General features: G+C 51.3%; 2 protein-coding genes across 11 annotated transcripts in view; one reads left to right on the top strand and one right to left on the bottom strand.

The window, feature by feature from the left end:
• Positions 1-51: 51 nt before the first annotated feature.
• Positions 52-26,014, top strand: KCTD10 (potassium channel tetramerization domain containing 10). Of its 2 annotated transcripts, none has more exons than XM_027044055.2 (7): positions 52-174; positions 6,052-6,265; positions 15,531-15,700; positions 18,451-18,537; positions 18,836-18,888; positions 20,118-20,313; positions 24,202-26,014. In XM_027044055.2, exons 1-7 carry the CDS (start codon positions 172-174, stop codon positions 24,424-24,426), a joined length of 948 nt encoding a protein of 315 aa, XP_026899856.1. In that variant the 5' UTR covers positions 52-171; the 3' UTR covers positions 24,427-26,014. The 2 variants fall into 2 exon arrangements, with proteins under 2 accessions (XP_026899856.1, XP_026899855.1); XM_027044054.2 differs by having other exon boundaries at positions 18,448-18,537.
• The window catches only part of MYO1H (myosin IH), a 147,399-nt gene continuing 145,278 nt past the window's right edge, over positions 25,770-27,890 (bottom strand). For all 9 annotated transcript variants that reach the window (XM_015077597.3, XM_053206192.1, XM_053206189.1 and 6 more), the window contains one exon: positions 25,770-27,686. In XM_015077597.3, coding sequence (XP_014933083.1) covers positions 27,660-27,686 — 27 coding nt within the window. In that variant the 3' untranslated portion in view covers positions 25,770-27,659. The remainder of the gene's footprint in view (positions 27,687-27,890) is intronic.

Below are 27,890 nucleotides of genomic sequence, written 5' to 3'. Positions count from 1 at the left end.
CGTCTAGGCTTACGACGGACCCTTTGAGAAGTTGCCCTCTGCGGGGCGGAAGCGGGCTGCGGCAGCGGAAGTTCCCACCCCCGCCCCGCCTCTGCCCCCGGCTTGCGCGAGCTGGGTGTTTCCTGCCTCTTTCAGTCCGGGTTTGGAGACTCCGGCGTCCTCCGACTTTTCATGGTAGGGAGGGCGGTGCCCATTACCTGCGGGCTCTGGGCGGCCGAGAGAGCTCGGCCGAGGCTGAGTAGAGGGGGAAGGGGCCGAGGGGGGCGGTTGCGTTGTGGGCAGTCGCGAAAGGGGAGAGGCGGTTGGGGGATTGGAGGGGGGCGAGGCCGGGGGTGGGGGAAGGGCTCTGGTGGATAATTGTGTGTGTGTGTGTGTTTGGGGGTGGGAGGGTCCCTGGCTGTTGGGGATCGGGAACGAGCATTTGGACTTGGGAGAGTAGATATGTGTGTGGGTGAGTTCGGTTGTCTGAGTCCTGAGTGCTCATTGGAAGTGGGATTGGTTATCGTGAAGAGAACAAAGAGGGGTCGTCGAAGATGGACGTTGGAGTGGAAAACGAGGACGGGAGGGTGTTGCGAAAGAGAATGGTTAGGTTATGAGAGAGCGACGTGGGCTTCCTTGGGGGCGGAGCGTTTGGGGTTTTTGGAAATTGTGGCTGGAGCACCTGGGTGTCGGGGAAGGGGCGAAGGGGCTTCCAGGTGCTTCTGAACACGAGGGTTAGTGAAGCGGGTGAAAGAAGTCGAGGGAGCTGGAGGGGAGGGCAGATGTGCATCCAGCGCCTGAAGGAATGCCAGGGGCCTGAGGTCAGGGTGCCTTCGCCACGGAGTCCAGCGCCTTTAACTGGCGCCTTGGTACCTATCTAGTCACTTCCGTTGGGACCCGAAGTGGCCACACCTAAGGAGCTGGGAATGGATGTCAGTCACCCAGCTGTGCGAAAGTTTCTGTTTGCATGTGATCTTTCAAGGGTCTGTTCCTCAAATAGCTCTTTGGCCTTGGCTGGGAATGACTAAAGTCCAGCTAGCTTTTACTTCTTTGCTTGTTCTTTAACTGGAAAATGCAGTCTTTAGAGAAGATAAGTTTCAAGGACCCTGCTGAAGAAGACTTAGCCATTCTGTATCTAACTTTACTCCATTTTATGCAAAATAAGGACTACCTGAAGGGGGAAAGGCATTAATTAAACCAGTGGTTCTCAAACTGGTCTCTAGACCAGCAGCAGCAGCAGCATCACCTGGGAACTTGCTAGGAATGGCCAAAATTTCAAGCCCTACCACTGACTACTGAATCAGTGTGGGGGGTTGGGCCCACCAATCTGTTTTAACAAGCCCTACCGGCGATTAGTGATTTCTTGATTTGGACTATGTAACGAAAGGGGCCTGAGTCAGAGGACACGTATAGTTCTGATTATTAATCTTCTCCCCTCAAAACTGGGGTTGGTGATCATCTTCCTCACTAGATCCTTGAGAGAAATCGGCCAGTAGTTTGCGTGACACACAAAGGAGGAGAATGTAATTCGGCACAACGCTTGGAAATAGCAGTAGCTGCCCTATAAGCAAGTTTTGGATGCAAAATAATGCTACAGTTATCGGGCCACCTTAATTTAGTTTGGTGGAAATGGAACAGCAGACTTTCTTGAGTTGTAGCAATGCCTTTAGTTTGGGGGAAATTTTATAATTAGCCTCAAGACAGTGACTTGAGATCAAGCTGGTTAAAGGAACCCCTTAGCGCTGTGGCTCTTAGCTCGGGCCGCACGTTAGAATTACCCGAAGAGCTTCTTAAATACTGCTGAGCTGCCCTTCCTCTACTCTGATTAATTGGCCTGGGGTGAAGCCCAGGCACGGTGCACCCAGGTGACTGTAGTACAGCCAGGGGCTGGGACCTCTTACGGAAGCTTGAAGGGACAGAAGGGAAACAATGCCAAGGACCAGGTGCCAAGTACTTTAGCATTACCTGAAGGTTATTATGAAGATTATGCCCTTCACTTCATTTTACAACTTAGGAAACTGAGAGTCAAAAGGCTGGTCTCAACCTCACACCGGAAGTGGTGGAACAGAGCCTGTAGCCTAGGTTCCTCAGACTTTTGATCAAACTTTCCACGTGCCCGTTTCCCCCAGCATACACACACAGGGGACACAGTTCCACAGAGAACTGCGGAGAAAACATCCAAGGGTCAGGGAGTTGGTGCCTTTTTTCCTATTGTACTTGTCTGGGGGGCCTCTTTTCAAGCCAACACTTTTCCCCCTTGGGCTGATTTTTATTTTCTAAGCACATATACAGTTACTTCCTGTCTTTGGCTCCGAAGCTGTGAGATTGGGGCCGGCTTTTGCTTATGATGCTTTGGTTTATTTTTACATGTGGTCAGAATTCACTGGGCCAATAGAACAGGAGGTTGGGGAGCTTCTCCAAGGTGATGAGGTTAATACAGACTAGTTAAGGCATACAGAACTATTTCAAGCAGTGGGTTGTAGTCTTAGCTGCACATTGGAAATACCTAGGGGAGTTAAAAAAAAATTCTGTTGCCCAGGCCACGCCCCAGACCAGTTACATCAGAATTTACATGGATAGGACCCTGCTGGGGTTTTTTTGTTTTTTTTTTTTTTGGAGTGGCGAGCCACTGTTCAGAATCCGCTACAGGAGACTTAGGGGAGGTGGGAAAGAGAGAAGCCTTGACTTCCCTAATTGGGTTCAACTTTTCTGATGGAATACAATTGGTAACCAGTACCTCAAGTATGAATTCCATCTTCGTTTCTCACAACCACTTTTGCTGTCTCCTGCCCCAGCCTCATTAATGATGGAATCAAATCTTTGAAACAAGGGAAAAAGCAGGATCCCAGGAGCAATGGCTGGGGAGTCTTCGGTAGAGAGGTTTGCTGTGAGAGGCTTTTTGTCTGCTGCTTTGTGTCCTTAGCTCGGTGCAGTGTGGGCTCAGGGACCAGAACACAGAAACATTTAGCTAAGGGCCTTTCCTAGTACTGAGGTGACTGACCTTTGGAAGGGTGGGCTCCGGGAAGGTTTGGAGCTTTTTTTCCCATCTATTCTGGAGTCTCAAGGCTAGATCAGGATGGTTTCTGCCTTTATCTCTTAGTGATTCAGGTGGGTGTCCGTAGAAATGGGCATTGTCTTCAGAGAAGATCATTTGAGACTTTGAGAGCATTTTGAAATAATCATAGTGTGAGTCTTTGGCGTTTGAGTATTTGCTCTGAGCCAGAGACCGTGCTGAGTGCTCTCTGGCATCCCTCACAGCAATCCTGGAGGGAGACACTGCCCTTGTCCCTGTTTCATAGATGGAACTAGACTCCAGTGACTCGCCCACAACTGATCAGTGGCAGGGCTGGGTGCTCAAATTCAGGCGTGATGTCCAAACCCAAGCCCTTAGCCACACATTGCCTCCCATCTATTTTCAAAGCTTTCTTTTTTAATTCGTAAAGAAGTGGGGGGGGGAGGGGGCTCTTCAATTTACATGTTGTAGCTGTATATATTTCAAGCATGAATGTTGATAAAATCATGGGCTCAAGGCCAGACAGGACTCGCCCATGTCCTTTACTTGCTCTGTCACTGACCCACCGCCAGTACCAACGCATTTTGGGAAGTGACTGAACTTCTCTGGGATGTGGTATCCAAATCTACAAGGTGGAAATAATGATAGTTGTCTTCCAGCATTGTTTAGATTTTAAATGGTTGTATGTGGTGGTAGAGATGAAAACTGGTATCTTCTGGGAGGGAGGAGTGGGAAAAGGCATAGAGGGGCTTTCTGGAACCATGAAAATGTTGTCTGTCTGGATCCGAGTAGTGGCTATACAGATGCATATATTGGCCCAAACGCATCAAACTGTGCACTTCAAATATGCTTTATGGTGTGAAAATTATCTTTGAAAAGGTATCGGAACGCAAAAGTACACTGCAGTCTGCGGTATACTTAGACTTTTTTTGTCTGTTTCACAGTAGGTGCCTTACAGAATGCCAGATCATTTCCCAAAACGCTTATTTTTGTGTAAATTACATCTAAAAAGGTACTTTAAAAAGTATTTCAATTTTGGGCAATTTTCCCTAACTGCCCCCCAGCCTTGCCCCCAAACCCCACAACTATAAGCCTTCATTCCCCCCACTCCCGGCCGTAGGTCTTTAAAGTTTTTAGAAACTCTTTATTCTCATCAGCTACTTCTATCATCCCATGGACAAGAGTTTTTCTGGGAAGAATGGTTGGTGATAACCATTAGTGTGGGGTTTCTGGGGACTGATTTCAAAGGAAAGCTGGAGGGGAGGGGTCCCACAGAGACCCCAGGTGAGTTAAGCTTGAGGTTCTGAAAACGTGCCTTCTTATGATATATTCACCTGATGATGCAGGAATGCTTCTGGAGAAAACACTTTTCTCTCCAGAAGCCCGTTCTTCCTGTCATTCTGCAGGGCCCTGACATGAGTCCTCCAGTGGGTGATTTCCAGGCCATTCTTCTGGGGGGATGGGGGTCGAGAGGGTTGGTCATTGCCTGTGCTATTACCGATTGATGGACAATGGGTTGCCCCTCATTAGTCCCTTCTCCTGTTGAAAAATAACATTTGTATTTTACCCATCATACATGTAATCCATGTTAATTGTGGGAGATCCAGAAAAGATAGAAAGGCATAAAGAATTTTAAGAAATCCTTTTTCAGGATCAGGGTATAGTTTTTTAAAGTTTTGTGCTGTCAAAACCCCCAGGAGTTTTGACTATATGCCAATAGTCAAAGTTGGCTTTCTCTCCTTATTGCCATGAGGGAGAACCACAGAGCATCTCGGAAAGAGGATTGGGGCTTGCCTTGGGTGATTTGGGGGAGGATTCAGGGAAGTAGGGCTTTGCTCGATATTGAATGCTGTCAGGAGGGAGGGTTAATTCTGTGACTGGGTCTCAGTAATTCCTGTTTTGAAGGTGGGAAGAATGGAGTGGGGCTGAAGCTCTAACTGGTAAAGAAGCAGCGGTGAGTTGCCTCAGTCAGGATATGGGGATGTTTGGTCATTTTTGTGTTTGGGGCGACGATTCTTGTTTTTGTCTGCGTTCACGCATAATTATGGGGTAGTCTTGTTTGTGCCTTGATCCATCAGCCACCGAGTGGCCTCGTCAGATGATGACGTGCTATGAATTGTTCACGTTCAGCGCGAACCTCACGGCCCAGATAGGAGTGCCAGGCCAGGTTCTGGCCGTCAGGCTGCCTCCCCTCTGCTGTGCCCCAGATCGATCAAAGAAGATTCAGCCCACTCTTGGACACCTCCTGCCATAGGCCTTTACCTGTCGAAGAGATGTTTTCTTTGAGTACACGGGTGCCAGGTCCCAGTCTCCTTCTAGGCCTGCTTAAATCAGCGCAGCCGTTGCTTTGAGTTGGACACAAGAACTGGCAGTGCCATTAAGGAGACTGTCATCGGATCTGGCTGTTTTGGGAGGTGCTGGTACAGGAAGTCTCTATTTTGCAATAACTTTATTTCCAAGGGTTTTTAAATACCTGTTTCATCCCCAGAAACACTTCCCCCTCTCCCCCCAGCAGAAGGTGTCAGGAGTGGTAGTTGGGACCCCGCTGAATTCATAAAGGCTAATTTCACTTGCAGTTCAGCTGAAAGATAGCACTTTCTGCCATCCAGTGGCGCATGGCAATAAGGAGACCGAGAGAGACCCGGCAGTGCTTCAAGCTGCTGTCAGATGTGCCCCGGGTGTTCGCTTATATGAGGAACAGGCGGAAAGGAAGTCCGCCCACCTCAACAGTTAGTGGTAAACTCCTGCTCACGGGTCAGCAGGTGAGGTCAGTATACGAGCTCTCTGGGTGGGGTTTGGGGCAACCAGTACCCCACCTCCCACCAGTTGTTGCCCTGCTGACCTGTTCGGCCTCTAATTTTAAGAGAAGTCAGGAATCCGGGTTTTTCTGTGAACTCGCCCGTGTCGTCAACTTTCGGAGCAATCTTGAAGTTTTAAATGCAATCTATAATTGGGCCAAGCAAAACACACCTGGAGGCCAGTTTCAGCCCACAGGCTGAAAGAGGTAAACCGGGCCGGGTGCTGTGACCCTGGTGACCGTTTGTCTTCTCCACTGGCAGGAAGAGATGTCAGGAGAAAGTGTGGTGAGCTCAGCGGTGCCAGCGGCTGCTACCCGCACCACTTCCTTCAAGGGCACTAGCCCCAGCTCCAAGTACGTAAAGCTGAACGTGGGCGGAGCCCTCTACTACACCACCATGCAGACACTGACCAAGCAGGACACCATGCTGAAAGCCATGTTCAGCGGGCGCATGGAAGTACTCACTGACAGCGAAGGTAAGCCTGCCCCCCAGGTGCTGGGGACGTGCTTGTGGTTGAGGGGTCATTCGAGTTCAGAAGGCCAAAGTTAAATGGCAGTTGTGCTCGGTGTTCTCTCAGTGTGCAGGAGGCCTTGGGAGCGTGTAACCGGGAGAGGAGATGTAGTCCGGGTGGGGCGGGGGGTGTGGTGAAGGAGGGTTTCCCCAAGGAAGTGACATGTAAGTCGAGATGTGAAGGTGGGCTGGGGTCACCTGGGTGGGGACTCACAGTCTTGACTTCGTTGTTGATTGCCTGTGTGACTTTGAGAAAGTCGCTTCCCTCCTCCAGGCCACAGCTCTGTGGCTGGACTAGCAGCCCTAGTCGGTCCCCTGCCAGTTCTCAAGCGATGATTCTGTGACTTCAGAGTGAAACTCCAGTGTGGGAGAGGCATGAATGTGTTCTGTGGACCCTTGTCTTCCTGGGATGGGGGCCTGACAAAGACAGACCTGGATTTAGGATCTCGTGATCCTAACGAGGTGGTTTAACCTGTTCTCGTTTCCCCATTAGTGATACCCACCTCATGGGGCTGTTGGTGCATGGTATTCAATAGATATATATTCCGTGCGTGTTTCTTCTTCTTTTTACCTTTTTCTCATGGAAAGTCACGTTGGTAAAAGGGAAAGAATTCTTTTTTTTCTTAAATTTTTTTTAATGTTTATTTTAGAGAGAGAGAGAGAGACAGAGCATGGGCAGGGGAGGGGCAGAGAGAGAGAGGGAGACACAGAATCCGAAGCAGGCTCCAGGCTCTGAGCTGTCAGCACAGAGCCCGATGCGGGGCTCGAACCCACAAACCGTGAGATCATGACCTGAGCCGAAGTCGGATGCGACTGAGCCACCCAGGCTCCCCAAGGCAAAGAATTCTTTAAAGCGACCTCACCGTAACTGTTTCCTACCCACCTGGAACAATCCAAGGGCACTTGGCAAGGGGGGACATTCTTCCCTTGGCTGGGTTCACGGGACAGGTCACATGAGGCTCACTTTTGTGGCTTGAGATTGCTTAGGACCTGGCTGGACCCTCCCTTACCTGTTTCTCAGGTTGGCTGCTGTGCCCATGCCCCTGCCTTGCGGGGGCGTCGGTTCCTGGGAAGGTGGGCCGGTTTTGCTACAAGTAGGTGGGGTTGGGGACTCTAAGCCTGGCGCCCAGAGTGCATCCTCTGATCCTAGGAGGGAGGAAGCTTGAGCTGGTCGCTAGGGAGGGTGATTCCCCCTGTGTCCTGGAGAAGGCCCAGCTGCAGGGCTGGAGGTTCTGTTTCGCTGAGTTTCCTGTGAGTTTGGGTTTCTGGCCAGGCATCAGGTGAATGAGGTTGGAACCTCAGAGCTTTCTTCTGTGTCTCACACAGAAAGCTTGGAGCTTTTTATGAGTGGGAGGATCCCCTTTGCTGTGCCGCACCCAGCACTGCCCCGGGAGTATTTGTGGAGACTGAGACAATAGCGCCCCAGCCGCTGAAGGAAACAGACCTTATCTGAGAACAGACCTTATCTGAGAACCCAGGATTGTTGTAGTTTTTCTTCCGCCCTACCCAGTCTTGGGGGGGGGGGGGGGGGGCGGGGCTCAGGAAAAGCGGCTGAGTTGCTTTGGAAGTGAAGTTGGAGCCTCATCTCCTTTGAAAGCCCTCGCCTTGCTGGCCTAATGCCACGCCGTGGAAGAGCCGGTCCTCCAACTCTTCGATCTCCCAGCTGGGAGAGATGCAGGGACAGCAGCGGGGGCGGGGGGGGGGTCCCCGCTTCCAAACAGCTGCTAGAGGACGTCCTGTCCCCAGTGCTTCCTGGAAAATCCAGCATGTTCAGGGAAGCAGGGCTGTCTTTGATACTCTGATCTTGGCCGTTTTCACAGAGCTCCACTGACTCTCCAGCCCCCTGCCTATCACGAAAAGCTCATAGTACTGCATTTTAAAAGCTATGGGACTTAAAAAAAAAAAAAAAAAAAAAAAGGCTACTGAGTTCAGGGCATGCTGGCTCTTACCCTGGGCTGTCCTTGGTTTGCTGCAGGCCCAGCCCCCTGGCCAGGGCACCTGAGCACAGCAACCTTTATAGGTCACCTGCCAGCTTTGCGTCTGGTCTTCCAGCCCGTGCTGTGCCGGGCAAGGCGAGTCCGTTGGCCCCTGGTGAGTACACTGCACAGCCTGACCGGGGGCCTCAGTGTTGCCCTCAGATACACCATTGGGTCTACAAACTGGGATAAATGTCCTGCATCTCCCAGCTTCACCCTGGGCTTCAGTGAGGTTTGCCACAAACGGGCCAAAACATCAAGTGCAGCTTGGTGAGACCAGCGGATCCAGCATTGTGTCCTGCTGGCTGAGGAACAGGGGCTCCAAAGGCACAGAGCAGCAATGTATTGAGCTGCTAGCAATCTCTGAAGGGTGCTTGAGAAACTGGTTGCTCTTGGAGAGGACCTGGGGCCCAGGATGGGTGGTGGACTCTCTCCTGCTTCTGCCTATTGGAGTTTTGTACCGCTCAGTTCCTAAACGGGGAGGCTTGGAGTGAGTGGATTTGGGTGTTGGAGTGAGACAGATCAGGTTTGAGTCCGGTAGCAGTCACAGCTAACGTTGATGGAGCCATTTCTGTGTGTATCGGGCACTGGGCTAATTTAGGCTCGTTTGTCATTTACTGGCAATGGGACGTTGGGCGGGTGACTTTCTCTGAGCCTGTTTCCTCAGTTGTGAATGGCGGTGCTTTTCAGGATTGTAACGGGAGTGAGAGAGGACATTAACATTAGAAATTTCTTGGTGGAGTGCCTGACAGTTGGAAGGCTCTCTAAATGGGTGCTGTTCACTCTCGCTTCATCCCGCCTGGGTGGGGTGTCCGGGTGCGGGGAGGAGCCCTGTAAGGGGCTGTGGAGAAGCAGGTCTTAGCGGTGCCTTGGGGAGAAGTGGCCTGCCTCGGCCTTGGGGATGAGTGTTCTGTACCTTATGCCCAAAGGGTGGCTTTTCTAAGACAGCCAAGACTCTGGCAATGAGCAGGCCTCTCCCACACTCCTCCCCAGAAAAGCACAGTTCTTACAGTGCCGGGATTTTTACCTGATTCCTTGTCAACATGGATTTATTTGGGACCTTGCCTTAGTAAGAGTTCTGCCTTAGAACTCGTCTGTAGTTAGTTGCCTATTTGGTCCCTGTTGCTTGGTACTGTGCTTCCCCCCCCCCCCCCCCCCCACTGCCTTCCCCTGTGGTTTCTGGTCTCTTGCTAATATTCTTGGAATGAGGGAGTGTGTGAACCAGATTAAAGAACGGAGTCATTAATCTTATTATCCGCACACGTTTCCTTGAAAACCAGTGGGAAAGTCAGGTGTAATACGTGGGAAGACCGTAGTACCTCGTGGTTTCCCTGTGATCTCCGTGCTTCCTGCCTTAAATTAGAGTTCTGAAATACGGTGAGAGCTTGTAAATTGTGATTAATAAAACAAACTCCCTCATGCCCCTGATGAGAAGTATTAGGGTATGGGAGTGAACGGTCAAGAAAGAATTATTGAGACGTCTTTGGCGCGAAAAAGGAAGTTTTATTAAAGCACAGGGACAGAACCCGTGGGTAGAAAGAGCTGCGCTGGGATTGTGAGGAGTGACCGATGATATACTTCTAAGTTGGGAGTGGGTTGGGAATAGCGTAGGTCTCTAAGGAATTTGGAAGGAAGGCTTCCAGGACCTTGAGGGGCTAGCTGGTGTTAAACTAAGGTCATTGACTACTATCTAGCAAAACCTTAGTTATGAGACCCTTCAGATGTATGTGCATCAGTGGGCCATATGCTTGGAGACTGATTATTAACATATATTTGGGGGGCAGAGATATATTTGGGGGGCAGAGATAAAGGAAGTTTCCAAATGGATTTTTTTTAAGTGTATTTATTTATTTTGAAAGAGAGAGAGAGTGTGTGCCCTCACACACAAGTGGGGGAGGGTCAGAGAGAGAGGATCCCAAGCAGCCTGTGCACTGTCAGCACAGAGCCCCACGCGGGGCTCCAACCCACGAACCCATGAGATCGTGACCTGGGCTGAAACCAAGAGTCAGATGCTTGACTGACTGAGCCACCCAGGCGCCCCCCAAATGGGTTTTTACATGTTAACAAAAACTTACAGGATCCAGGAGGTTGGGCTGAGGTCAACCTAAGGTTGACATTTGCCCCTAGGCAGCTGAGCTCCTGAGGGAAGGTCACCCTGTCTCCAGTACGTGTCAATGGGCTGCAAGTTGTAAGGAGATTTAAGTTTTTCTACATTTCTTTTGCCTTTGTTAACAACTCCACATCACCCCCACTCAGACACGAAAGAAAACATTGCCTGGGCCGATGTGGCCTCTCTTTACCTTTTTGTTTGCCTCTCTCCCTTCCAGAGGTAACCACTGGCCTGACTTTGGGGTCAGTAGGTGAATTTCAACCTTGGCCGCATAGTGAGTCACCTGGGAGCTAAATCCTGCTGCCTGGGTCCCCACCCACCCAGAGAGCCCGATGTACTTGGGCAGCTGTGTGGTTGGTGCGTTAGGGCGTGGAGGGGCTCCGCAGGGGAATCTACTGTGCGTCTGGTGGTGACAGCCGCCGATGTGAATGTGTAGTGAATGCCTCTTGCTCTGCAGTTTCTGTCCCCAAACAAGGCAGAGTTGGTGTGTTTTCCAGCATTATATAAGTGGTGTAACGTCGTTTGTAGCCTCTTTGCCTTCTTAGCATTATGCTTGTGAAATCTAGCCATGAACGATACGTAGCTCTAGTTCAAATATTGGTAGTTGAGGGGCGCCTGGGTGGCACAGTCGGTTAAGCGTCCGACTTCAGCCAGGTCACGATCTCGCGGTCCGTGAGTTCGAACCCCGCGTCGGGCTCTGGGCTGATGGCTCGGAGCCTGGAGCCTGTTTCCAATTCTGTGTCTCCCTCTCCCTCTGACCCTCCCCCGTTCATGCTCTGTCTCTCTCTGTCCCAAAAATAAATAAATGTTAAATGGGCCTGAAAAATGTTATTTAAAAAAAAATATATATATATATATATATATATATATATATATATATATATATATATATATATATATATATATATATATATTGGTAGTTGTGTTCCATTTGGGGAATATACTGTAGTTTATGGACCCGTATTCTGGCCATAGCTGTTCAGACTGCTGCCAGTGTTCACTGTCAGGAATATTGCCCTTCTCAAACACTCTCTGGCATGTGTGAGCTTCTTCAGGGCAGCGCTTCCCAGCCTTTGCCACATCATGGCACACAGAGAAAGTCATGTTCTTATTGTGGTAAATGAAAAGGCTCTAGACCCAGGGCTACAGCATTTAAGATCTTACCCGCCCCTGGGAGCTCTCTCCTGGAGCTTATTCGCAGAAGGGGAATCCGGGAGAGCATCCTTGGCTTGATTAGGTATTAGCTGTTGTGCCGATTTACACTCCCCACAGTGGTCTGAATTTTTGCCAACACCCGGCACGGTCGGACCTCCTAATTATTGCCAATCTGACAGTTCTGAGCTGGTGCTCTGTCATTTTATTTAACGTTTCCTAATTTCTAGTCCATTGAGCATCTTCTTACATGTATTGGTCATTTGTGTTTCATCGTTTAGCTGCCTGATTGCATCTTATGTACACATTTTTCTGTTTGCCTTTTTTTTTCTTACTGCTTTGTGAAAGTCTATATTCTGGATCTCATTTCTTTGTGATTTTATGTTGTAAATATCTTCTCCAGTCTGACTTATGATAGCATTTTTACATTGTTTTTTTACATTTAGGTCTTTGTTGTACCTCATTGGTGCTCAACCAGGGATGATTTTGACCTCCAAGTGACATCTGGCAATGTCCAGAGACCTTTCTGATTGTCACAATTTGAGGGTGGGAGCTGCTGGCATCTGGTGGGTAGCGGCCAGCGATGCTGCTAAATACCCAGTGATGCACAGGACAGTCCCTCTGTAACATAGGATGATCCGCTCCAAAATGTCGCTAGTACTGAGACTGAGAAACCCTGCCCCAGAGATTCTGGTTCAGGAATGGGACAGCTTCCTGGAATCTGAATATGTAATGAGTGCCTCAGGTGATTTACGAACAGGCAAGTTTGGGAACCCCCGAAATAGTATAAATACCTTAGGATGCTAAGAAGAGGTCGGTGAAGCCCCAGAGGTGGGGGGCAGGGAAAGGAGCAAGAAGCACTCGGTGTGCTGGGGGCCAGCACAAGGAGACAGGCCTTTTCGCCCAGTCCCCTGTCCCTGAGAGAAGCCTTCCCGGCTCACCCTGAAAGCCACGCAGACTCCCACAGGCTGGACTGTGCCCTCTCCGGACATTGCTACTGCTCTGTCCTCCAGCAGTGATGAAGAGACGCGTAAAGGGCTCATTGTCAGAGACCTCATTTGAGTGCTGCCGATAGACCCAGCATTGTGCTATGTGTCTCCAGTACATTCTCTCATCGTGCCTTTACACCAGCCCTGTGGGCTGCCAGTTTTAGGAGAGGACATGGAGGACAGAGAGGTTCGGTGAAACACCTTTGTCATCCAGCAGGCAGGCGGCAGAACTGGGTTTCCGACACAGGCCCTTGCTGTTAGCCGTCGGGTCGTGCGGCATCTCCCAGACCATTCCAGAGCCTTCCGGTCTGCGCCTGCCTGTTCTGCTCTTCAGCCTTGCCGAAGGGCCCCCCGACCCCAGGCCGCCCTGACTTGTACAGCCTTCCGCGACAGCCTGTGTGCTCCGGGGCGTCAGCAAAGACGCCCCACAAGCCAGGAGCTGCTTGACTTCCATTGGCTTTTCTACACGCCAGGCATTTGAGCTGTTTCAAAGGGGGTGGATTCTGGCTTTGAAAGCAACTAAAATATTTTAAAATCAAAATGCTAATTGAAACCTCATGGCGAGCGCGCCTCGCTCCTTTGCCCTTATTTGTCCAAAGTATGATTCCTTCACCACAAGCATTTCCTGACAGCATTCTTGAGCTGGCGCCCAATGTCACGGTCTGTCTCTTCGTTTATGGAAACTCCGGACTGTCACTTGGATAATTGATTTCAGGGGCCCCTGCTCTTGCTGAGCAGGCTAAGTTGCCCATGCGTCAAAGGCAGAACGTGGACGTTTTCTTCCCAGAATCGCCAAGTTAAACTGGTTGCCATTTCCCTGAAGACTGAGATCCTACGCGTCTTCTCAATTGGTGAAAAGGAGCTCTCCTGTGAATTTCTTACTTGCTTTTTGTGATCAAGTCCTGCATCCCCAACTTGGGAATGTCCCTGAACCCCTCCGAGTCTCTGTTGTCATCTATGGACAATGCAGGGGACTGAGCCTCCCTCTGAAAGATCTGTTGGGAAGATAAAATGATCTTTCCACACCTTCTCTGCTCCCTGGAGGGAAAGCACTTGATCCAGGGTAGCAGGTCGTAAGCTGGTGGCCTGCAGATAGGTCTTATTTGCCCTAGCGTGGATTAGTGACATTTTGCTTCACTATTATTTACAAATCAGGAGGTTTCCCGGAGAAACCTGCATTCTGGCTTCTCTTGGAATATCAGAGGCTCCTGAGGCCCTGGGCCCACGTTCCTGCCTGGCCATCTCTGCCGGAGTGAGGAAGAGCCTCCCCGTGCTCTGTCCCCAGGGGCAGGGCACGTGCTCTCCGGTCAGCCTCCGGCCCAGCCCACCTACACTCACTCATGTTGCTTGCTCCAGGCCCCCGGAGGCGGCCGAGCTGCATGGCAGATACCACATCCGTGCTTTATCGTCTCAAATGTAGGAGGAAGCGGTGGGATGATGTCCAGCGGTCACTGTCAGGGTGCTGTGATTGACCATGCCTGCGAACGCCTCTTCCTTCCTCGAGGCCAGGGTTTGACTCCGGGCCACACGCTTGCACTGTGTTTGCCACCCTGGGAAGGGCTCTTCCCGCTGCGCTCCGGAAACCGCAGCTGTGTGGAAGTGTCAAGTGCAAGCGTCTGGAGGGCAAGACCGGACCTTTGACCGAAGGGTCTGACTGAGGAGTTTGTAGGACGGGAATATGGAAATGGCCTTCTTCGCAAACTCGCCTAGCGACTGTGGCGAATACCACCAAGTGGCGCCCTGAAACCCCGAGAGCGCACTTGGCACGGCCAGGTTAGGGAAGGGGTGGTGGACAGACTTGTGACTCTGGATATGAAAGAGGTGTCTTTGCTGCTCTGGGCTTTTGTCTGGGGTCAGGGCCTGGGGGCCAGAGGGGGACTTGGGCCGGGATGCCATGGCGTTAGGAGTGGACGTGTGTGCGCCTCTCCCAGACTGAGCGACAGACCCGGAGGAGTAGGGCATAAAACTTGCTGGGGCTGCCCTGCTGGCCTGGGGGAGGGGGCGCTCCTCTACTGGCTTCTTTCTAGATGCCCTGGCTTCGGTCGAGCCGTACGAGTCGTACCACCTCTTCCTCATCCCAGCCTCTCCTTTCAGTCGCTCCACTCCCAGGCTCCGGTCTTGTTTCCTGCTGCAGTTTCCACCCCACCCCACCCTGCTCCGGGGTATTGGTGTTTCTGAAGATGAGTTGTGGAAGCCTGGGGGTTCCTAGTGGAGGTATAGCAGGCCGGTGCCCGGACTCGAGAGGCCATCGAGAAGCCAAAGGAAAGGCTTGCCCGGCTGGCCCCAACCCCCAAGGGCGTCTCACCGTGCCTGGTTCTGGTCAGCAGTCGGCACGTTTTGCCATAGTTAATGAAAGCGAGTTCCGTCTCCCCATGTTACACTCGGCTGCGTGGGACAGGGTCTGTCGGGTTCACCGTCTCCTCTGCAGTCGCTGTCACTAGCCAGTAAGGGCCTGTTTGGGGAGTCGAGTGTGGAATGTCCCGTGGTGGTGCTGGGGGGGCGTTGGGGATCCCTCTGGGGAGTCAGACGTTGCCGTCTTTTGCTTCCTTATTTGACAACCTGAAAGCATTGTAGAAAGAGGGAGTAGGTATTTTTACCTCACGCTTTTCCCCAGTCATTGGGGTGTGGTCATTTGGACCCATTTTATCCAGGTGTTGTGCACTCTTGGGATGTCCAAGGCACTGTCTAAGGGGTTTTTGAGGGTACTTTAGAAACCCGCTTTTAGGCCCCAGGGGTCCTGGCATCCAAAAGAGCCCAAGAGCAGGTGAGTCCGTGGTTGGGGTGGTCTCCAGCCAGCAGGGCCTGGAGACCATTGCAGTGCTTCCCAGGCAGGGCTCGGTCAGCCCTTCGCTGACCGCTGGGCAGGTGGGGCTACAGCCCCCTCTGCGGTCCTGCTCTTCCCTGGGAGGCCGAGGGAGCCAAGAGACACCCCAGTTCTCAGCACCTTCCAAGAGACGAGTGTCCGTATAACTAGGCCCTCCCTTCATCCTCGTGCCGCCGCAGGCTGGATCCTCATCGACCGGTGTGGGAAACACTTTGGTACGATACTCAACTACCTTCGTGACGGGGCGGTCCCCTTGCCCGAGAGCCGCCGGGAGATCGAGGAGCTGCTGGCAGAAGCCAAGTACTACCTGGTCCAGGGCCTGGTGGAAGAATGCCAGGCAGCCTTACAAGTAGGTATCCCCCTTTCTCCCCATAAGGGTGGGGAGGTGCTGGGCCCACCTGCCTTTTTCATTTTCCTCCTCTACAAAATGGGGGCAGTTCCTCCCTCACTGAGACGTGTGGGTTCACAAGTATCCTGGAGCTCCTCTCTCCTTGGGTCAGGGACCCCTTAGAGGCTTCCCTGTGGTGCTCAGGCCACCTAACTGTGCTCAGTCGCCATGGTGCTGGGTCATCTCATGTGTACATTGAAACCCTTCAGTACTGAGCTTTGGGCTGTAAAACTTGATCAGTTTTTTGGACCCATCTCGGGACTTATTCTCACCCCACCAGTCACTGTTGGGAGCCTCATATAATCTCTGCAGACTCAGACACCCCTCACTCCTCAGCTGCACCTGGGTTAGGATCATTGGGGTCAACTCTGGTGATAGCAAAATCCCTGTAAAACCAAAATGCTTCTAGACATAGCCGGCGGCCATTTATTTCAGGCAAAATTCCAACATGGTCGAGGATCAGAAGAGTTCCTTCATAATGCCACAGGAATTGGATTTGTATGCACGAGGCTCTTGTTTGTGCCTCCCTCGGGCCACATGTCTTCCTGGCCCTCCGCTGGAGCCGTTCCCATACGGCCTGGCTCCTTGGCGATCTGTTGTTTCCACGTACCCCCTCGACCTGCGAGTCTGTGAACTCACCGTAAATCTGACTGAATGCTGTAGCCTTTACTTTCGTATTTTTATTTCATTTTTATGCCGGTTTAATGTTGGTTTATTTTGCGAGAGAGCACACATGCGTATGTGCGTGAGAGAGGAAGGGGCCGAGAGAAGGAGAGAGAATCCCAAGCGGGCTCCGAGCTGTCAGTGCAGAGCCTGACTCGGGGCTCAACCTCACAAACCGTGACGTCATGACCTGAGCCGAAGTCAGGAGTCGGATGCTTAACCGACTGAGCCACCCAGGCACCCCTCGTTTTTAGGTTTGTTAAAGTAATGTGTGTATATCGTATCTTTCTCCTCTGTTAATTCTTTCAACAGTTCTATTTACTTTCTTACGCTATCTATTGACATCTCAGTTTTCAATGTCATCTGCTGTTGCGGGACAAAAATTAAATTTTTGCTCATGCAGTACCACCAACCACTACCAAACTTAGGTACCCATATTCCTTCTCCAGTTTTCCAATATAGTGTTTATCACAGCTTTGGTTAAATCAGTATTCGGAGTTTACGTTGTGATGTCTAAATATTGTTAACAGTTGAGCCACAGAGTATACAGTGAACATTTTTATTGTGCAACTTTTCGGTTTGCCAGAGTTAGTGACTGCCTCATTGTTTTGTCTGCTTGGTTTTCTAAGTACATATCTCTAATTGATCCCTAAATGGTCAGAAAGGTCGGTCTCCTATTGGCGTGTTTAGACACACCAGCGAATCGGTTTCATCGTTGTCTTAGAGACACGCCCTCCAGGTTCCCTTTCTGTGGTTTCTGTTAGTCTGAAGTTAAACCTCTAGGACTGACCTCCTCCCAGTTTCTGTCGCTTTTATCTTTCTGTTCCACTTTCTCAGAGGTTTTCTTCAATTTTATCTTTTCAACCCTTCTGTTGAACTTTTCATTTCTACTATCATATTTCTAATTTCCCAGAGCCTTTTCATGTTCTCTGAGTGCTCTTTCTTCTCTAGAATGCTGATCTTATTTCATAGGATTCCGTATGTGCTCTCCTTCATCTGATAATACTATTTGTAGTTTTCTTTCTGCTGCATTCATCGTTGGGCTCCTTCCCTTACTTTTTCTCTTTGTTTTGGTTTCAGTCTCATGGTTGAGAGGCTTTCCACATATAATCTGATGATCTTGGGTCTGTTAAAATTCAAGAGTAGAGTTCTGAAAAGCCGTGTGTGCGGTGCATGGGTGGGCCTCGTCCAGTGGGCTTCGTTGGCGGATGAAAAGGCTTTTTCCGTGGGAATCCCCAGTGTCCGAGTCTGTTAGCCTTTTCCTGGACGGATCAGCTCCCCGTGGAGGAATCCTCCACTCTCCTACCTGGTGGCTAGAAGCCTGACTGGCGGCCTTCTGCCATCTGAGTAGGGGAAGGAGCTGGGAGCTGGGGCTCACCGTTTAGTGTGTCGACCGCTCGCTCAATCCCCTTGTCTTTAGAAGAGTGGCTCAGCCCTGTCCTCACCCATACAAACCACTCCACGAAGATAGACCTTTCTTCTGCCAGGGGAAGGGGATGTACTTGGGGCGTCTCACTGGTGTTTCTGCTGACTGGTTAGCAATCTTCTGCTCTGGCCCTTTGCCCACCAGCCTTCACGGGTGTTCTTTGAGAACCTCTAGGATTCTTTCTCTTCGGTTATTCCTCATCTGCTTCCCAGGCTCAGATTTTTGACGGCTGACCTCCCCTCTCCCATTCTTCTCCGTAGGTTTATACTTTTTAAGTTCTTCCACGGTTGTTGCAGTGGGGTTTTAGGTGTTTCTACACAATCATATTCCATCTGCTGTGTTTAGAGTTTATTTTCAGGTGGCTCCCTGGGTGGCGGAAGCATGTCCTCGTTGTTAGGGTTTACTGAGCGCCCTGACCAAAGAGCAGACTTCCTAGAGAACTTGACCCTTGGCCGTCCCCCTCCCCTTCCCCCTGATTCACTGGTGGTAAGAATCCTCCTCTCTTCCCGGCGCTGGTGGCCCCACCTTCCCTCGCCAGCACCTGTCTTTACCCAGCAGGCCAGCTTAAACAATCCACTGCTGGGCAGGCCTCCCAGGCTGAAAGCGTGTTTTGTTCCAGCAGAACAAAGATACTTATGAGCCTTTCTGCAAAGTTCCTGTCATCACTTCGTCCAAGGAAGAGCAGAAACTTATAGCAACGTCAAATAAGGTACGTTGGAAGCACCCTTGTGGCGTGTCTTTGGCTACCGAAATCATGAGTAAGTTTTGAAATTGAAACCTATAGGAGTCCCTGAGCAAGGCCTGAGAAGGGGTGAAGAATGGGAACCTGTTCCCCTAGAATGGGCTCCTACAGTCTCCCTCCCCACGCACCCACCCCCGCCAGCCTGCAAGCTGTGCTCAGCTGCCTTCTGGGCCTGGTGGCAGGGCCCAGCCCCGCGGGAAGCCCACGGTCCTCTGTACCTCCGTTCCAAGTGACTCTCTTCTTTCTTTTTTAAAACAACCTGCAGCCAGCCGTGAAGCTGCTCTACAACAGAAGTAACAACAAATACTCGTATACCAGGTAAGGTGTCAGCGATAAAGGCCACCCACCCTCGCCAGGAAAGCTTCTCACACGGGCCAGGCCCGGCTCCTCTTTAACCTTCCAGTAAGGGTGGCTGTCTGTACTGGGAGGGTGCCCAGGGTAACAGACGACAGGAGACTGAATTCACATACACCATGGCCTTTTGAAGTATATAATTCAGTGATTTTTAGTGTATTTACAGACTTGTTTAGCTATCACCACGTACCCACATGGTGAACATTTTCGTCACCTCAGAAAGAAGCCCATTGTCAGTCACTCTTCACTCCCCGCCACCCCCGACCCCTGGCAGCCGCTGGCCTCCGCTTGTGTGGCTTTGCTCACTCTGGACACTTCATGTAAACAGGATCATACAACACATTACCTTTTGTGACTGGCTTCTCTCCCTTAGCACGTTTTCAAGGTTCATCCTCGTGGCGTGTGTCAATACCTCCTTCCTTTTTATGGCTGAATAATATCCCATCATCTGGGTATCTCCTGCATCTCGTTGATCCATTCATCAGTTGATGGGTGATCAGGGTCGTTTCCGCTTTGGGGGGGCCATCGCAAACGCTGCCGTGAGCATTCGTACCACATTCGTAACACACGTGTCTGTGTGGTCAGAGGTCTTCGTCTCTCTTGGGCGTACCTAGGAGCCGAATTGCCGGGCCCTTTGGTAACCCTAGCTCTAGTCATTTGGGGACCTGCCAAACTGTTTTTCCAAAGCAGCTGCACCATTTCACATTTCCACCAGCAATACATACAGGTTTCTAGAATGCCTTCTGGCTCTTGGGACCATGTGTTCTCAGTTGAGGGGGTATAATGAGGTTACTCAAGACCCAGAAATTGACCCAAGATGAAGAGTCTCCTTTGGACAGCTCTGTCCTGCCACTCGTGGGGCTCCCTCCACATTCCCCACCTGGTGCCTGTGCACCCACAGGCGCCAAGTTTTTCACGTTTCATCTCCTGCAGAGCCCAGCTAAGCGGCCGCCCTGGCAGGCTGATTGAGAGCACAGGCTTAGGGGCTAGAGCCGTCTCTTTGGAGGCCTGGCTCTGGCATTCTTGGCCTCGGGCAGTTACCTGTTTTCTCTGGCCCTCCCTTTCCTTGGTGGAGCAGCGGGGCCTGCAGGGCCCTTCTCCTGGGCTCCTTGGGAGGTTGAAAAGGGATGTGGAAACAACTCAACTGCAGTTAGTACCGGTCTGCGGTCACCTAATCAAATGCTCTTTTGCAGCAATTCTGATGACAATATGTTGAAAAACATTGAGCTCTTTGATAAGCTCTCTCTGCGCTTTAATGGAAGGGTCCTGTTCATAAAGGACGTCATCGGGGATGAAATCTGCTGCTGGTCCTTTTACGGGCAGGGCCGCAAGATCGCTGAGGTTTGCTGTACTTCCATTGTCTATGCCACGGAGAAGAAACAGACCAAGGTAAGCCCTTCGGGGAACGGCTCTGGGTGACTGGTCAGAATACGTACCACTTCCCTTGCCCCTTGAGCAAAATAAACCTAAAGAGGGAAGAGCTTTGAAAATGCTTTCCTTGATGCATGACTGCTCATTGTGAAAACATTCATTATCTTTTGGGCCCCAGAGAGTCACTTGTAGGTCTTGCAGAAACAGAATGGCCTCTCCTTTCTGACGGTGAGCAAATAGGGACAGTCATACTGCACCTAAGTCCCTTGGCTGTGAAGGTCGATTCAGATGTATCCTCACGCCGCTGTCCCCTCGCCGCCTGCATCGTCTCCTGTCGGTGACGGGACAGGGCCTGTGTTGTTCCACGGCACCACCATCTCCCACCAGCGTGGCCCCATCCCATCTCAGTCATCAGAGGAACAGTGCTGCCTTCAAGAGCTTGACCTTGGCTTTCTAGTCACAACCTATGACTTCTGCCGTCTGTCTGCCCTCTGACCCACTGACCTGGAGTGGCCCTCCACCCTCGCAGGGCCTGCGTGGCATTCCTTAGCTCCCGTGCTTGTTGGCTTCCTTCTGAGGACACAACTTCCTGACTTATCTGGACTCTGTGGATCTACTTCCGTATCATCCTCTCCAAACCAATAATGCCGCAAGGCGCTGTTGGAGGTGCGGTGCTCTGTTCGTTGAACTTCGCTCCCTGGAGATCTTATGCTTACTCTTCTTGGGCTCTGCAACTCGGTTTTCTTCCTCTTTTCAAAACAGAAATCCCCCAGTACATTCTGTCACTTCCCTCGGATCCTTGCTAAGGGAACCCCGATCACCAGGGACCTGCAGGGTCTGCCAGGCAGGTTCATGCACAAGACTGTGCATCACCCACTTGGGGTACTGTCCTCACTAAGACCCCGGGAGCGCACAGTTGTGTGTGATTCTAGAGCTAGCCTGGGCAGAAAAGGCAGAGAGAACGTGAGACCACACAGTAGAAACCAGAGTTGTAAACATTTTTTTTTTTAACTTTTAAACCATTTTGTCATTGGTATTTGAACACATCCTGAAAGATACATACTAGTTAAAGATAGCCAAGGAGGGAAAACCCCTAAGGTTCCTTTTTTTTCAAAGAGGGCAGGGAGACCAGATTCGCTCGCTTCTCTTTACCACATCAGCAAGACACATGCCTCTTTTCTCCTGTGAGCTTTTTTTTAGGGCTGTGAATTCCATCTGTCATTGGCTTCCCCGCCTTGTCAGTTTGGTTTTGTTATATACACGGGTTGCCTTTGTCCTTGGATAATAACAGGACGATCATCATATTAATCTGATTAAGCTTTAAAATACTGACTTTACGTTTTTAGAGTTTAACAGGGAACAAGGGATTCAGAGGCCTCATGATCTGATCCCAACTATTTATAGATTAGCTAACAGGTTCTGGAGTGAGCTTGTGCTTGTGTTTTTGAAATAGGGTAGAGGTGGGGCTCAGGGTGATGGGCCCGGGCCCCTAGCCACAGCTCCCTTTGCTCTGCTGTCGTGTCCCCAGGGCTCTTTCCTTTCTCCAGGAGAAGCACACGCCTGGCTTTGCAGGGGGTCATGTGGGGGCACGGCTGCCCCTACAGGCGCAGGTTCCTTCTTCTGGCCCAGGCCTTTGGGACTGTGCTTTGGGGCTGACACTCGTATTTTGTTGTTCCAAGTAACTGTACAGATGTTCCTTTTGGGGGTTTTTGTAGAATTGCAGTCCCTCTTGGTACAGCATGCCAGGTGCTTTACTAATTCCTTTAATCATTTAACTGTCTTTTGTGGTTAAGCCGGAAAGGGTTTGGCTTGCTGAAATTAAAGTTTAAGCAGATAGTTAATACGTATGTTGTCCATTTGGTTCTTGATTCCGACTCACTAGGGACTCGGTGTTAATAAAGCACAGAGCTGTGCCCTTTATTGGTCTCCTTTGTTCTGTTGTTCAGACTGACACTTCTATTGCTCTATTTTCAATTTCACGGACTCTTTTCTCTGTCCTCCCCATTCTGTTATTGAGCCCTTCCAGTAAGTGTGTGTGTGTGTGTGTGTGTGTGTGTGTGTGTATCTTGGGTGTTGTATTTTTCAGTAACAATTTTCGTTTGGGTCTTCTATCTTATGTCTCTTTGCTGAGACCTCCTGTGTTTGCATTCGCCTTAACAGAGTTCACCCTTCCTTGTGGAGATGTTTTTATAATAGCTGCTTGCACGTCTTCATCAGGTAATTCCAGCATCTTGTGGCCTCCTGGACTTGGCATCTGTTGATTCTGTTTTCCCTCAGGAGTTGAGATTTTTCTGGTTCTTCACTGATGACACAAACTTTCGAATTGTATCCTGGATATCCCGAATGTTAGAGGGCTTTTAGATCTTGTTAAATCGTAAGGAGAATGTTGTTTTTTTGTTTTTGTTTTTGTTTTTGTTTTTTTTATTGTTTTAGTAGGCAATTGACCCACTTGGGTTCAGGCCATAAGTGCCAGCCAGCTGTGGGTTGCCGTTCCAATGACAATCCAGTTTTCAAAGCCTTCAGATCCGTGCTGCACTGAGGGCCAGACTGTGCCTGTGGCACTGGTCTGGCCCATTGCTTTGTTCTGTGCGTGCTGTTGAGGGACGGATCGGCAGCTAGGCTCAGGCCCAGGAGTTCCTGCACAACCCCAAGCAGCTGCTTTCCTGAGCGCCCTTCTTTCACAATCTTCTGGTGCTGTTCCCCTGGGGCTCCCCTTTTTCAGCCCTCTGACCGGAGACTGGGGCTTCAGTTCCCTGCTCTCCCACACACCGCCTGTGACTGTATCCTTACCTGCAGCCTAACGGCATAAAGAAGCTAGAGGAAAATACTAGCCCAGATTCACTCCATCCTGATGAGACCACAGTTCTCATTAGAAAGGAAGGTTCCCCTTCAGAGTTTTGACTCCCACAGTCTCCAGCCATTGCTGCCACAGGATTTGGGCAGGGAGGGTTGGGGTGCAAGAGAATGGAGAAAAGAAAGAGGAGAACCAAGAACTTTCCTCCAGTCTCTGGGTATCGGGTGGCCCCTCTGGAGCTCTCTGAGCTGATGCCAGTTTCAGGGTCACAGGCTGCATTGACCTCCCTCTGGACAGTACCGGTGGGGGAGAAGGCATAACCTCACGACTGGTTAGAGGCTACTCCAAACTGGTCCCTCCCCCCAATCCGGCCGCCACTATTTCTGTGTCACAGCCCTTAGCCACTGCATGCTCTCTCTCCTGGTTGTGTGGCCTCCGTGGGAAACAGAGTAGAATGCACTCTCCCCATTTCTCTCAGAACCTCCGAATCCTGCCCTTGAAAGCCAAGTCTCTGTGAGTCAGGTGCCCGGGACCCTCTTGTGCAGCCCCACTCTGGTTCACGGCGCCGTAGCCCCGAAGGGTACCAGGCAGTCACAGAGCTTCGCCACGCAGGAGGGGTCATGTCCTTTCCAGCTGGTCCCTGCTCACAAAGAGTACTGCTGCCCTAAAGGCTGCTCCGAGGTGTGGAACAGCTCCACGGGAACAGGTCTGTTGTTAGTAGAAACATGCTGGAAACGACCTAATCGGTTAATTGCGTCGTTACAGTCTTACAGCCCCCTGATGGGGAAGGATCGCCTGTGTTAGGGGAAAGCAAAAGGTGAAGTGTGTGTGGTGGGTCACCCTTTGTGTGTTCTAAAGCGTGTGAGTGTGTGTGTGTACAGACATACCTTTATCTGCACCGCGTCCCTTTTGTGTCCTGTGTGTCAAGCACCGTGTGTAAGTATTGCCTATTGAAAATCAAAACTACTTTGAAAATAGTAAGGACAGCCTTAAACGGCATCCTAGGGGCCTGAAGGGGCCAGCGGCCCTGCTGGCAACCCCAGGAGGCAGCGGAGGTGGTGGGGTGTGTGTGTGATGCTAACCTACCTGCCTTGTGTTTTGTGGGGGTGCAGGTGGAGTTCCCAGAGGCCCGGATTTATGAGGAGACCCTCAATATTTTGTTGTACGAGGCCCAGGACGGCCGAGGACCCGACAACGCGCTCCTGGAGGCCACGGGCGGGGCGGCCGGACGTTCCCACCACCTGGATGAGGACGAGGAGCGGGAGCGGGAGCGGATCGAGCGTGTGCGGCGGATCCACATCAAGCGCCCCGACGACCGGGCGCACCTCCACCAGTGAGCGAGCAAGCGAGCCGCCTCCCTCCTCCCTCCTCCCTCCTCCCCTGCTCTTCACTCCGATTCCTGCAGGCTCCGGGCGCCTTCCACTTCCCCCGGAGTCTGGAGATACTTTTGTAATAAGCCAGATGATGATTTTGATATTTTTTGACCAGGTGACTGTCTTTCCCCAGGTGAATGCACCCTTGTTCTTAAGTGGAGTCCAAGGTCTCCCCCTTCCGTGGGAAACGGGGAATCCTTGGAGCCAGGCTTTCTTGGTTCTCGGAGAAAAGTATGAATGGGTGTGAAGCGGACGTGAGAGATGTTGTCTGCAGTATTTATTTTTGTGGGTGTGGATTACCTGTTTGAGCTTCGGGGCGGCATTCCCTCGGGGTTCAGTTGGACGGCTCCGAGGGGGATCCTGCCAGTTAGTTGGTGGCCACCAGACGTTCTTGTGAGCATCCTGTGTCGTCGTCCTCCAGCCCAGCACACTGGCTGCCGGTTCCTGTGTGCTATAGACTGGGCGGCCCTCCGGGGTTTTGCTGGAAGCACCCGCGGCGGCAGGATTTTTGCGCCTATGGCTTATTGGTAAATGATTGCAGTTTGTGGCGTGGAAGATAGGACCTATGAGCTTCGTGCCTCTAACTTGTCCTGGCGTAACTCTGGGTCAGGAGCAGGCCGGTTGCCCCCTGGGCTGACGTGTGGTCCGTGCTCATTGGGACCCCGCATGCCTGGCCGAGGGCAGAGCCGTCCCTGGCAGGGAGTGCTGGGGTCCTGGCCCTCTCCCTGATTCCTGCCCCTTCTACCCGGCCTCCTTGTGGAGCAACCCCGTTCTGGGAAGGCCATCTGGCCTGGTTACAGGTGGAGCTCACACCGCTGCTTCCTGGGATCCATTCCTCCCCCTTCGCCCTTCTTCTCTGTTAAGCTGGGCTGTCTCGGGTAGAAGCCCTGCCTTTTGCTTAGAAAGTGGACGTGGCCCGGACTCTTTCCCCTCCCCGAGCCTGGCATCCAGGCAGGAAGACCACCCCCACCAACAGTCTCAGGGCACCCATCACCTGGAGATCCCTTTTTTGTCTTTGCCTCTGATTTTTACAGTATGGAGTGGCCACAGGGAGCAAGAGTTTGAGGCTGTGCACATCCTTTGTGGTCCAGTTAAGTGTGTGTGTTCATGTTTAAGGGACGTGTGCGACCGTGGACGGGGACGTGTGCTTGTGGGGCGCAGGGGGCCCGCGCTGGAGCCCGGCTGTCTGCACGGTTGCTTGTGCAAGACGGACGTTCTCGGTGACCTACCTCCCAGTCTCCTCTGCGCCCACGAAGGGACAGAAGTGCGTTGTGGCTGATGTGGCTGCGACTAGATTAGGTAGAGTAGTTAAGGGAGATGTGAACGTGTGTGACGGAATGGATGGAATTTGTCTGTTTTTCAAGGGAAATGTTACTGTTTTATACCAAAGGTGTTAATGTGGGCAGCCTTTGACACCATGTATTCCAAAAAAAAAAAAAAAAAACGAGTTTATATTTTGAAATGGTTTTTACAGGTTAGGCTTTGCACATATTGCCTTTCTTGAGACATAGGCCTTTATTTTGTATCCAGCAGCAAAGCCTCCAATAAAACTCTAAAACAATCTTGATTGAACCTAAAAATCATGTACGGGGTCGATGCTTTTTAAACTGTTGTGTGGGAGACTTTCCTACTAAGCCATTTGGATTTTATTAAGTGCACAGGAAAGGAGGCTTAAACACGGTTTCGTAAATATTTTATATACCGTTTAAGTTTTAAACACCAACCCTGGCATTTGGGTTGAACTTTTTTAGAACGTTAAAGCGAGTGTCAGTTCTGATGTTTTCTGTAGGAATGGAAAAGCCATCCTATGAATTGTGTTTTTAAATCTTTCTGTGAAGAGTACGTCTGTGGAACAATCGGATTTGTTTGGGCTTCTACACCGTCTGAGCTAATGTTTCTGGCAGTCTTTACACTTTTCCTACACTTTGCACTTGTTCATTTGGAGTCTTTGCTTTCTCGGGAACGGAACAGGTTCCCGAAACATTCCATGGTGAGGGAGGCCGTTAGCTGCGGAGCCAGGAGCTGACAGGAAGCGTTGGCTGGTCCAAGCTCTGTCGGCAAACGTATTCTATAAGGAACTGATTTTTATGCGAGCATGAAGGGCAAACCAAGGTCAGTATTTATACTGAAGAACCATCTAAGTAAAAACGCTGGCCTAACATTTGGTAAAGTGTTTTATTACAGTGTAAGAGCTTACAGTTAAAGTAGAACAGCTTTGGGTCCCTTGTCCAGAGGTCCTTGTCGGTGGGGACCGGGGGCCTGTGCCCAAGACAATCCTGGGGTAGCCTCTTCTGTCCCCCTCCCCCACCCCCAGGGTAGCAGGTAAGCAGCCTGGCTGAGGGGCAGGTACCCCCCCCCCCCCCCCCGCCCCCGGCTTACGCGTGCTGGCTTGCACCTCACAGCAGCTGCTCGGGACCCAAGTGTCAGCACCGCTCCTCCGCCCTCCCTTAGGGCTCCACCCAGCGTCACCGAAGCGCGCCTGTGTGTCACTAACCTTTCTCTCTGTGCTATGAGAAGAAATGCTATAAACGTTAGAAGTAGTCACTGTATGTTGTACAAGCATTTGTGGACGTGTAAAATAAAAGTTACGTAATGCTTCTGTTGAAATGTTTCCTGCGTTCGTTCTGTACTGTTTGAATTTAAACACTGCGAGGAAGTCTTGGGGAGAAAGTGAATCAGCTGGGGCTGCTACCCCTTTGATTTTAATACTAGGGAGGGAAGGGGGAGGGACAGGCGCCTCGGCCTCCAGCTGGGGAGCTGCGTCAGAAACGTTAAGGCATCGGGTGTGGTGAGTTCCACTGAGTTAAAGCAAAATTCAAATCCTGCAGCTTTATAAAATTTTCCTCTCAGATCATACATGCTCTTGTGTTCCTCGGGACCACTGCGGCCTTGACAAAGGCAGTGCATCTGTCGCCCACCGTATAATGACGTGTTCACATACCCATCTAGGGAAGGTCCAGGTAGGGACACGGAACACCATCCCCGTAGGCAACTTGAGGTTGGGCCCCTGAAGAGTTGACTTCGGCGCCCCAGGGCAGCAGAGAGCCGGGAGGGGGACAGGTGCCCGTCAGTCTCTTCAGATGGGATCTCCTTTTGCTAGAGCTGCTGTCCCCTTTCCCGGAAGGTGTAGCCACCTGGACAGCCCCCCACTTCCTGGGCGCTTTCCTCAGCCGGAGCACAGCCAGCCACCGGAGAGGTCAGGAGGAAGTCGTGCGGACCGACACCTTGGGAGAGAGACCGCACTTAGGTCAGAGCCCTCCTCTCACCCGGTGGTCCGCAGCGGGGCAGTGGGTGTGGACCAGCCTGGAGAAGCCAGCCCCACCGGACTCGAGGCAGAGGGCATTTAGAAAAGGAAATGGGATTTAGAAAAGGCATCTTCAGCCCGAGCCAGTCAGGCCGTGTGACTCTCAGGACAGAATTACTCCTGA

Source organism: Acinonyx jubatus, chromosome D3 (genome assembly GCF_027475565.1).
Source record: "Acinonyx jubatus isolate Ajub_Pintada_27869175 chromosome D3, VMU_Ajub_asm_v1.0, whole genome shotgun sequence".
NCBI lineage: Eukaryota > Metazoa > Chordata > Mammalia > Carnivora > Felidae > Acinonyx > Acinonyx jubatus.
This window is presented reverse-complemented; position numbering and strand designations above follow the sequence as displayed.

What these genes read in the sequence shown, in the direction of transcription:
- KCTD10 (XM_027044054.2), top strand. An exon ending in AATGCCAGGCAGCCTTACAA is followed by an intron (nt 15,701 to 18,447) that starts GTAGGTATCCCC and finishes GTTTTGTTCCAG; the next exon opens with CAGAACAAAGATACTTATGA. An exon ending in AACAAATACTCGTATACCAG is followed by an intron (nt 18,889 to 20,117) that starts GTAAGGTGTCAG and finishes GCTCTTTTGCAG; the next exon opens with CAATTCTGATGACAATATGT.